We start from the raw sequence: 12105 nt of genomic DNA on the forward strand, positions 1-12105 counted from the left end.
ACCTGCCGTGGATCAGTTCACATATCAGGATCATTGGTCACCAGAAGGGTTTTAACGAAATTAAGCTTTTAATATAATTCACCGTAACAGTCTGCTGTAACAACAAGCATACTTGAGGAAGAGAATGTCAGGACAGGTACATCATCTGCTTTTCAAACTCAATAAGATGTTGGACGGAGTGCTGAAACTTTTCAACCACTTACCCACAGTCAAGAGACCTGGGTTTAATGCATTGTTCTTTTGCTCCCCACACCACCCCAGTGTAGACCAGTCTTGACCCTGCTCCTCATGGGAACAGTCCAGCCCGAACTTCCAGGCCAGATCCTCCCTGGAATGGAAACAAGCCTACTGGGACCAGTTTCCGGGTATCACCCCTCATCAGCCATGTACTAGACAAAGTAACATTTTGCTGCCCTCAACCCAACAAAGACAACCATTAGCGCTTACAAGGCAATACGGTACTTTCCATTATTGAACCCTACTTAGATAACTACTAGAGTCTTGCCCTAGAAGCAACCATGAATAAAAATAGAAGGAAGGTAGAAAAATGGCAGTGGAAGGAGCGATGACTGACTGTGTAGTGGTGATATTAGAGAAAGTAGAAAGATGGGAAGGGGTGATCAGGAAAGACTCTGAAGAGATTTAGGAGAGGCAGAACACAGTTGGGAACCAGGAAAGACTTAGAAGGGAAAACAGGGGACCAGGAGAATGTAACAGAAAAGCATCAGCCTCTATCTTGGTGGTAAGTGGCTCCTCTTACCTATCTGAGCCATGAGGGCCCTCCAGGAATCCACTGGGAGAGGGTAAGTAGCCTGCAGTATCTCCTGGTCATCAGGTTGCATCTCTCCAGATTTCGGGCATTCCTTTTGGATAAGACGGGGCACACTGGAAGTGCGAGTGTCTCTGTTAGGAAAAAGAAAGATAGGAAGCATGAGGCAGGTGTGAGGGAAAAGCAACTGGAAGAGAAGAGCACTGGCAGGTGAAAAAGTGCAAAGGAAGGACAGCAAAAGGGAGGTGGAAGAAGGCAAGAGGGAAATTAAGCAAGAGGCTAAGGCAAGCAGCAGCGAAAAGGCAAGTAGAAGAAAGGAGAGAGAAGCAGATAGAGCATGGGGTAAAGAAATCAGTAGGTGAGAGAGAACATAATTAAGACAGAAACGAAGAAAAGATAATATTGAGGGAAAGAAAAAACAAAGACAAATGGCTAAGAACAATGAAATCAAAGCGGCGTATAGTTAGCTAGAAGAACAGGATGAGAGGCATAGAGCTGTGACGGAAAGTCAAGCAACTGCAACCCCTGGCCTACGACTTTGTCTGAGACGTACACACCTTCAAGATTGGTGTTGTATGTTTGTGTGTGTTATGTGTGCTTTTGAGAGTGTATCCATGTGTGTGTATGTGTATGAAAGCTAGTCCACAACTGTGGTAAAATTTGTATGTGTATCACTGTCCCTGTGTGTCCACAAACATAGATCTCTGTGTGTCAGTGGACATGGATAAATGTGTGCGTAAACATGCATGCGTGTGTGTGTGTCTTAATTTCTCCGTAGGCACCAGAGTGTGTATTTGTATGCTGCTTCACCTTTCCATTAGACTCTGCTCACCAGTGAGTAATACTTTGTACCTTCCCTTCCTACTTCTCACCACAGATCCTCCTTCCATGACTATATGTGCACTGCGTAGGATTCTGACACAAAAAAGGGTGTAGAGCCAGTAGAGATGTAACTCGCCTTTTGTTGTGTGTGGGGCAGATTGGACCAAAGAAGGTGGTGAGAAACAGTTTCCCATATATCGATGACCAGATCGTTGATCCACTGGACTATAATTTAACCCACAACACCTTGCTTGCTACATGGTCAGGATCTTACCACAGCCGTGAAAATAGAATTCTTACCCGCTCTCTCCACTCAACTGAACATTTGGTTAGCACAGGACAGTTACTTCTGGACCTCAGTCTTAGTGAAAGGACCACATCTTTGTTTATATGTCTCACAGTGATCACTGGATGCTCTGAACAGTCCAGACAATGCTGATAAAAGCGGATAACCTCGGGACTCTAGATACGTTTTCGGCTCCCCTGTCCCAACCCAGGTCCAGAAACATATAACAGTAGTTGGGCCACTTTGTTTCTGCTTACCAGCATTAGCCATAAAGAGACAAACTTATCTGCCTTAGAAAATTAGCAACTGATATTCTGTGCTGTTACAGCTTGATTCTTGATCCAAATTAGTGCAACATGGTGACAAAATTACTTTTGCGCAAGAAATTACTCATGCCTATTTTTAGCACATATTCTTATTTTCATTTGCACTAAGCCTGAACAACACCAACCCCACATTATAATCCAAGCACATCGCTCAAATAAAAAAATGCATTCCTAAATTTAAATTTCATAAAAGTTATCACTCCACCGCCCAAAGGAACATTCACTTCCTTCTGCAGAAGGCTTTGCAGTGAGTGGCAAGCATTACCTTAACAGACGTTATCCTGGAAACATGGCAAAAGCCATAACAGAAAGGAAGGAGGAAACGGGGCCAAGAAAAAGGGTCAAATGGATGAAGACTGACAAGAGAAGAGGTAATACAGAGAAAAGGTAAATGAAATGAAGGTGAAAAATGATGCGGGTAAGGCAGAGCAATAGAAAAGAAGCTACATTGAAGGTGGGGGAGAAGTATGGTGATACAGGAAAGATTTCGATAAGAAAGAAGTGAAAGGGACACAAGGTTATGAGTAAAGAATGTTTTGAGGAAATAAAGGGGAAAGTGGGGGGAAGATAAAGAGGTGGACAAGGAAGAAAATGGGAGCCTTAAGGGGGATTCTGAATCAGAGACAGAAAGAAGAGAAAGCAAAGGTGTGTTAAAGAGAGCAGTCATGGTTGTGCTTTGTGCCTGCCTGCGAGGCCTTCTGCAATCTTTTCCTACAGCTTGCCGAAGACAAACAGGCTTACCCAATATCTTTTTCAACTTCTACAGTCATAAAGTACTATCTGTATTTACAAAAGTTTCCCAACAAACTCTAAAACATTTTAGGAGAATATGCTAAAGATAAAATAAATATACACAGAGGCTTTACCTCTGGGCTTGATGGACCGGGTGACACTTGGTGATCCTTTCCCCGACAATTTGCCTATATAGAGATACTAGATCAGGGAACATACAATCTCAGCCTTTCTCTAGTGTTAGGCAACGGTGGGCAAAGAGCAGAGCTGCTTCCAAATAGGCAAGGGAAAAATGTTCTGGTTGTCAGGAAACTTCCAGTAAAGCACTGAATGGAAAATAGAGAATGTGAGATGCAGTGAAAGGTAACTGATTTAGCTGGGGAGACCATGTATGTCCCCACTCACCAGGAAGATACACTTTCAGATGACAGGCCCAAGCAACAAGGGGAATGCAGGCGGTCACATCCACGTATGTGTGTATTAATGGGGGGGGAGGGGAATGGAGACTTAAGGCAATCTGTTTAACAACATTATTTTGAGGCGGGGGTGGGACAAAGGAACCAAAATGACATTGTAGAGATTTTCTAGTGGAGAACCAGTAGGACATATCCCCTCCAATGTGTCAACAAAACAGGCATGTGTTCATGCATTACAATCAGCTGCCATCTACCAATGGTCTTTCCATAGCTGGGGGACAGTAGCTATCCTCGACGTGGTGGGGGCATAATTTGGGTGCAACCCTCATCAGAAGATCATAGTGGGGACAAAATAAATAAATAATCACATCACATGTCAGAACAGGGGACTATGTGAACCAGCGGTCCCAACCAAGCAAGAATCAATGCTTCTCCTAGATCAGATGTAAAAGTAATACTTCAGGGTATCAATGCGTTCCTACGTATTCCATGATGACGTGATCCCAAGAGTCCAACTGCAGATTATAAAACCATAAGGATTGGTCTGCACAGTCCTTGGACGAAGGGGTGTTCACGGACAGTGTCTTGAAAAATTTGGCACAGTAGACAGTGTTTTAAATGGCCAGATCACGAGTACCTGCACTTCTTTGATATGAAAGGAAGCATACCAGCGCTTTTCACCCGTGGTACAACACTTTTAATGGGAGAGTTCCGGCACTTCTCAATAGTAACCATGTACACTAGGATAATGAGCACCTGCACATCTATCATTCCATTTCATACACTGACTGTATGTATCAAAATTTTGGATGAGGTTTCCACGTAGCACAGCTTGTTATATTCACAAACAGAAGATGGTTGTGTTTCTATTAACTTTTGAGCTTATTATGATGTCCGCGGGTCTTTGAAGGACTCATAGGAGAGAATTAGGCCTATGAAAGGAACGTTGTTCCAGTAAAGCTGCAGTCCCAACAGGACCCGTGGGATTTTTTTTAACACAAACTTTATTGCATTTTCGGAAAAATACATAAAAAAGAAATCATGCTTGTTCACAAGAATCAGTAGACAAAGCATGTCAAGTTTATACATTAGCAATCACAATAGTGATAATGAAAAATGACATACCTCTCATGTAATAAGCAATCAACTTCCCCAAACCACCCCCACACGGATGCCATGTAAGCTAATACGAGTCACCTATTAAGTAGTCTAGGTGTTATTGGGGAGGGGGGGTGGTAAGTATGAGCGAGAAAGAATTAAACACCAAATGTGCACCATATAAGGTGATAAAGCGCATATAGCACTCTAATTGTAGGGGTGCACCATATACATAGTTTAAACGCACCCACTTATATTTTCAGTATGATTATGTGTTATGTTTAGAAATGCATTTATTCTGCACGATAATCAAGAAATATAATGCATGCATTATATAGATTTGCACACACTAAAGACACCATTGTCTCTATGCACCTTTGTAAGAAGACATTATATTCATATTAATGTAATTGTGTGTGTTAAAGTAACTTGCAGTTTAGGCCTGAAAGCTGCAGGTTATTTACCAGTTTTGTTCTTAGGTACTGAAGAAATAATTGAATGCATTTTTAAATGTGCCAGAAAAGTGTGCTATCCTCCCATTGCACGTATAAGGGATTTCACATCATTATTTTAGCTAGTGAGATAACTGGAATGTTTTTGAACATCCTGAGAAGCAAGAGGGGAGGATATCTTCTGCTTCTGGTCTATCTACTCTCCAAGGTCATAAGAAGCAAGAAGATTTAATTAAAGAAGTTACGGAAAAACACTGAACCTTTGGAAACTTTGGAGAAATTAAACAAAATGTCACGTGATACCTTTGGGAGGGGGCTGAATTTATCCTCTTTTTTATTATGCGCGGGGATAGAAACGGCAGACTTCTAGATTTTCGGAGACGAGAAAGCACCTTAAGAACGAGCTTTATGGCCTTAAGGTATTTGACCCAATCTAACATGAGTACTTCTTAGGAAGTCTACACGTGCTGACACCTTCGAAAGCCGAGATAGGGGAGCCACCTAGAATCATCATTAATGAGAGTAGTGTAAGGGAAAGATACTTCATGCTTTCTTTCCTAATGAAAAGGGACTTGGACTCTGCCTCCATCTTCGGTTATGTGCTAATCTTAGAGTTCATAGTTTTGTGTCTCTTTTGCTGAATCAATTATATGCGCAGATTTGGCTCTGTTTTGATTTTCCTGTATCTATATTAATTGATATTGCGGTGTGTTTATATAAATTATTTTTGGCCTTATAATAAAAATCCATAATTGGAATTCGGAGTTTGTGGTCCTTACAGCATGACAAATTTGTAAGTATAATTTTAACGTGTTGTTTTTCCCCTCGACAATTTTTAGCAGGCACATAAAAGACCATCCGAGCTGAACTTGGATAATAAGCAAGGTCCAGGTTTGGCTCTATCAAATGATAGCAGAGGATGGTTTGCCTCTAAATTGAAGGGAAATTGAGGGATTTAGCGTAGAAATAGGAAAGATTCTGGCACCGGACTCGGCGGCGTGGAAGACGGCGGAGGAACGGCGATCGATTGAGTTCGGCAGATGCTTATGATGTGTCGGAAGCAGTGGTAGAGTGAGTATGAAGTTGTGTGGGTTGTTAACCACTTGCGCGCTAGCGGTTTTCCCGCTGTGCGCTGACTTTTGCGGAAACCCGCGTTACATGACGAGCTCAGCTCGTCATGAGCGTACGACAGGCGTAACTCATGACGAGCTGAGCTCGTCATGAGCGTAGAAGGGGTTAAATTGCTGTGATGTGTTGTTCGTGTTGTCTTGCGGAGTGAGAATGCGTGTTGAGTGATTGTGGGTTAATTGGTTTACTGGTCTGAACACTTGCAGATCAGGAAGTTTTGTGAGTGGACTCAAGAGAAGTCCAAGATCCCAGGACAGCTGTATGTAATTGTCCAGTAGAATTGTGGGTGTCGTGAAGCGCTATCGATGATCCACTTGTTGTATAGAGCTTTGTATGAATGAACAGTAATTTCGGGGTGATAAGCCTCAGGTACCGGGGGTGAATCACAGAGATTGGGTGCCCAAAGCTGGTCGGAGGTCACAGCGGATGTTCTTGTGAGAGTGTTCTATCGATCTTGTAGAAAACAGACAATTACTTGTTTATGTGACTGTTAGTTATTGTAGTTGTAGTAGGAAGCAGCTACTTGGTTAATAACTTTAGTTATACAGGTCTTGCGTTTGAATGTAAGAGCGAGAGAGTGTGAAGAGAAATTGGAAAGGAACCGCTGCAAGGAGGGAGTTTTGACGTCAGATAGAGCTGCGCTGAGATTGGTCGGTTGATGTAACGCCACGCTGGGATTGGCTGAAGTTCGTCCACAGTTGCACTCATGAGGCATTGGTACAACTAGCAAGACAATATAAGGTGGATTTGACAAAAACAAAATTGATACAGGGAAGTTGTAGATTAAATTACACTGATCAGGATTTGGAGGGAAAGAGAACTACAGGACTAAAAGCATGAATTAGAGATCTGATAATAGCAATGAGGCCGTGGAGAGCTTTGGATAAATGGGAAGAAAGATGAGCGAAAAAGAAAAGTACAAAGAAAGTGATAGGGGATACTCCGCCTCCAGGTGGAGGAGCAGGAGCAGCAGGAAATTTCCCTATAAGAGAAGTGCAGAATGGAGGGTATGTACATGTGCCATGGAGCAGGGGTGATTTGGCGGCTTTTACTAATGATTTTCCTCGGCTGAGGGAAAAGCCTGCCAACTGGTACAGCAAATGGATCGGTTTGTGATGATCTAAAAAGTGTTGTGGATTGATCTGAACACATTGTTCGATATAGTGGTTCCGGGTGATTTGTGGACTGCATGCAAAGTTGCTGTTGATTGGCCTACTGCGTAACCTGCTAGAGATGCATTGAAAATGGGCCATCAGCAGAGGTGATGAAAAAATATGAGCAAGTGATTACCTGGTTACAGTCTAAAGTTGCGCCGCAGGCTGTTTATTGGCTTAAAATTGATCGTACCACTCAAGACCCTAAGGAGTCTGTGCATGACTATTATGAAAGATTATTAGTGGCATTCAAACAACATAGTGGATTGGATACTGTTGAGCCAAAAAACATGGGACAGTTTGTGTCCAAATTTGTGTTAGGATTAAGATCTGATATCAATTTAATGATGCAGCACCACTTGATATGTTGGCAGAACAAGTCTGTTGATGAAATATTGCGATATGCAAAATATTGCAGTGATTAAGTGGAATCAGCACAAAAGAAGACAAAGGAAAAGTTGATGTTAGTACAGTTGAGAAATGCTGAACGGCCAGATTGGGGGCAAGGAGGCCGAAGAAGAGGAAGTGATAGAGGAATGAACCAACAAAAAATTGTGCCATAACCTGGACAGGGAAGAGGAAGAGGCGCCGATGTTGGTATTGGAGCTGAGTGGGTGGCCAATCAAAAACGTGTGACAGCATGCCATTATTGTCACAAAATAGGGCATTGAAAGCGCGACTGTAGATCAAATCCAGCAAACTAGTTGCAATATGAAGGAGAACGACAGATGTCAGAGAGCGTGAATACTGTGACAAGACCCAGATCCATGTATGGGGGTAGATGTGAGTCCCAAATTCAAATACCGCAACCACCCAGAATACCCATGAACAATCAGACATATAGACTGATGCCTTTTTTTTAGATTAAAGAGACTGGAGCAGATACAAGATCCCCATGAGTATCAGAGGGGGGAGCATGGAGAATGCACTTTGAGTGCTGCCCTGGAAGTAGATCAAAGTGGACTTTTCATAGATGCAAAAGTGAACGGACATCCTGTTACATTCCTGTTAGATACTGGAGCTGCACATTCCACGGTTCGGAGAGAGCTGGTCCCGGACTTAACTTTGTCACGAAAGTCAATCCAAGTAGCAAGAGTATCCAATCTGAAAATGACTAACCCTCTGACAATCGAATTGCCTGTGACAATAGGACGATTCCAGGATAAACATCAATTTGTAGTGTGTGATTCCAGCCCGGTCTGTCTGTTGGGACATGACCTCTTATGTAAAATAAACTGTAACATCTCTTGCACTCCAAGAGGTGTGGAATTGCAGACCTATGATAATGATGCTGATTTTAAGATGGCAAACATGAGTCTGTGCGCCAAACTGTTTGTTTGTGGTTGCCCCATGACTTGAGGGATTCTGTGTCACCGAAAGTATGGGATTTTACGGGTGAAGACATTGGATTGATTAAAGGTGTTGTACCTGCGAAGATATAGGTCAAACCCAATGCTGAATTTTCACGAATTCCACAGCATAAATTGACTCCAGAAACTATGGCTGGAATACGACCTGTGATTGAGTCCATGATTGCACAGGGATTTTAAAAGAGATAAGAGGGAGTCCCTGTAATTCACCTATAATGGGACTACAGCCTAGCGGCAAGTACAGATAGTGCAGGACCTACGCAGGGTTAATGAAATTGTGATTCCATGTTGTCCTGTGGTACCGAATCCAGCTGTCATCCTATTTCAAATACCATGTGAAGCCGAATAGTTCACGGTCATTGACTTGTGCCAAGCTTTCTTTTCTATACCATTACACGAAAATAGCCAGTATATTTTTGCATTCAGAATAGATGATTGTGTGTTAACATGGTGTTGTATCCCTCAGGGGTATACAGAAAGCCCCTCTATCTTTAGTCAGTGCCTGAAGAAGAATCTTGAAGGATTGATAATGCCCCACAACTCAGTTCTGGTTCAGTATGTTGATGACCTGTTGGTCGTATCAGAAAATGAGGATAATTGTAGGATTGATACAGTGACTTTGCTTAATCTGGCAGAGAATGGACACAAAGTGTCCCCAAATAAGCTCCAATATTGTCAGACAGAAGTGCAGTATCTGGGACATCAAATTGAGAAGGGAAAAAGAATCGCATAAAGACGGTTCTGCAAATGGGAACTCAGAAAACACACAAAGAAGTCTGCATGTTTTTGGGAATGGTTGGCTACTGTCAACAATGGATCCCAAACTTTCCTTTGCAGGCAAAGGTTGACTCGAAAATATATTAGTGATCCGGTACCATGGGATGACGACAGTTTGAGTGCCTTCCATGAGGTGAGAGAACGCCTATGTCGCGCTCCGGCACTTGGAATGCCAGATTATAACAAAGCGGTTTCGCTCTTCTGCTGTGAGAAAAAATGATGTGCATTGGCTGTTCTCGTACAGACACACAGAGGTGCCCATAGACAAGAGGCTTATTTTTCAGCTGCATTAGATCCTGTAGCTTCTGCGTTGCCCGGATGTCTCAATTCTGTTGCTGCAATGGGTGTCAGCATTGAGAGGTGTGAAAGCATAGTTATGGGTCATCCACTTGAGGTGTATGTGCCACATTCAGTTGAACTGCTAATGACAAGGACAAAGACACAGCACCTCACTAACAATAGACTTACAAAATATGAACAAGTTATATTAGCTGCTGAAAACGTTACTCTAAAGCATGGGTACTCACAAACTTTCTCTCAGGGGCCAAATATACAGTGTGGTTTGTGTCCGAGGGCCGCACCAGTGGGGGCGGGGTCAGTGGGGAAGGGGGCGGGGCTAGAGCAACAAAAAAAACTGTGACCATGAGGTTGATCACAGGTCCCTGCAGCGGACGCCTTCGTCCACTGAGCCACCAGACCTGGCATACACTATTCTCTCTCTTTCTTTCTCTCTCTCTCTCTCTCCCTCCCTGTCTCCCCCCCTGTCTCCCTCCCTGTCTCCCTCCCCGTCTCCCTCCCTGTCTCCCTCCCTGTCTCCCTCCCTGTCTCCCTCTGTCTTACTCACTCTGACTGTCTCACTCCCTCTCACTCCCTCTCTCCCACCCTCTCCCACCCTCCCTCTCTCCCTCTGTCTCCCACCCTCTGTCTCCCACCCTCTGTCTCCCACCCTCTGTCTCGCCCCTCTGTCTCCCCCCCTCTGTCTCCCCCCCTCTGTCTCCCACCCTCTGTTTCCCACCCTCTGTCTCCCACCCTCTGCCTGCCCCTCTCCCACCCTCTGCCTGCCCCTCTCTCACCCTCTGCCTGCCCCTCTCTGGGACACGCCGCCTCAAAACGCCTTCCCTGTCGTCCTCCGGTGCTCTATGTTGGTCCCAATGGTTGTGATGTCACTGAGCACCAGGCGGGGGGGGGGGGGGGCGGGGGGCGTTGCGTGGCTCTGGGTCTCAGTTGAATGGGCTTGTGTCCACTGCGCACCCTGGTCCCACCTGTTAGCTTGTTGGTCTAGTGGGGTTAGGTAGCAACCCCCTCCTCCTCCTCACACCTCAGGTTGCTGGTGTGGCCCCCTCCCATGCTTCACAGGTACGAGCAATGATGAATCACTGCTTTACAGGAGGGCACGCCACTGAGATGCACGGAGCACTCGCGTCGGGCTGGGACATCCCCCGTATTTTATGCCTTCTTCTGTTGTACGACGAGGAGGGATCCCGCTGCGCTCGCACAGATCACACTGTGCCGTCCAGATCCCCGGAGTGCAGCCGCGAGCTGAGCTCTCTGGCCAGGAACTGCTCCGGCACCACCCTCCTCCCCAGCGGGCCCGAACTATCCTCTGTGCTCACTGGTCTTGGCAGGGGGCACCCGTAGAGGACAGAGCAGCATAGAGGACTGGGCCATCTCACCAGCCAGCATGCGTTTTGACACTTACCGGGCTATTGGATGCTGAAACTATGACATTTCACAATTCAAAACCCTACCTCTGACATTCCCGTTTTGAAAAATGTGCATGCTTTTCTCAAAGTGACTTTAACCGGGACTGGCAACTTTAATACATTTTATTTTTCATTATCTGTTTTTAAAATATGCATAACTATGTACTTTTCTTACTCTTAACACTTTTTGAATATATTTCAGGAGCTAAGCATACCAGTGAGTCATACGATGTTTAGTTAAGAACTTGTGAATAAACACACATATACATTTTAATTTCTTATGATAATATGTGATTGTTTTGTAGCATGTATTTTCATTTGTATTTTCACATGAGGTAGAGTTGTTTTCTGCCACTCAGAATATATTAATTATGACTGTGTCTTGTAGATGCTGATTACGTGACCTGGGTTCATAGACACTGGTCATTTCAATGGAAAAAGTTTACGGCTTTAACACCTTAGGAGCTCGTAAATAAACCTCCCCAGTGCTGCGCTGTCCATTATCCAGTGCTGAACTGGACGTCCAACGGTCGCACGCAGCACTGGGGAGGTAGTGCCCGTGACGACCGTTGGCCGACGGCAGCACTTAAAGGGTTAAGGGAGCAGGGGGTCTGCATGGATCTGCATCGTAGAGCCCCCAGACTTCTCAGGGCGATCTTCTCCCAAAGGACCTCTCCTACCAGCTGCCCTGGCTGAGGCAGCTTCCGGGACACACACAGCCGTACTCGAGCAATTAACAGGTCTTTAAAAGACCATTTGCATGTTAATGGGGCTTTGTTGGCATTTCACCTCTTCTTAGGCCCCTGCAGCTCGACTCAATCACTGGAATCGCCCTGGCCCCGCAGCAGAGTCTCTCAGAGTTGCGCTGCTGAAACACTCAGTGTTTGCAGACACTCTAAACATTTTTTCCCAAAACACGGGTACAATGTCAGCAAGGTCCGCGGGCCGCAAAGGAAGGCTTGCCGGGCCGCCAGCGGCCCGCGGGCCGTACTATGAGTACCTGTGCTCTAAAGCGTTACACTACTTTGAACCCTGCGATATTGTTGCCACTTCCACAAGAATAAGGAGAAGA

General features: G+C 44.7%; 1 protein-coding gene across 4 annotated transcripts in view; it reads right to left on the bottom strand.

The window, feature by feature from the left end:
- NGEF (neuronal guanine nucleotide exchange factor) overlaps positions 1-12105 on the bottom strand; it is a 973961-nt gene that overhangs the window by 581711 nt on the left and 380145 nt on the right. For all 4 annotated transcript variants that reach the window (XM_078666016.1, XM_078666019.1, XM_078666018.1 and 1 more), the window contains one exon: positions 761-903. In XM_078666016.1, coding sequence (XP_078522142.1) covers positions 761-903 — 143 coding nt within the window. The remainder of the gene's footprint in view (positions 1-760; positions 904-12105) is intronic.

The sequence above is a fragment of the Lissotriton helveticus genome, chromosome 11 (assembly GCF_964261635.1).
Source record: "Lissotriton helveticus chromosome 11, aLisHel1.1, whole genome shotgun sequence".
NCBI lineage: Eukaryota > Metazoa > Chordata > Amphibia > Caudata > Salamandridae > Lissotriton > Lissotriton helveticus.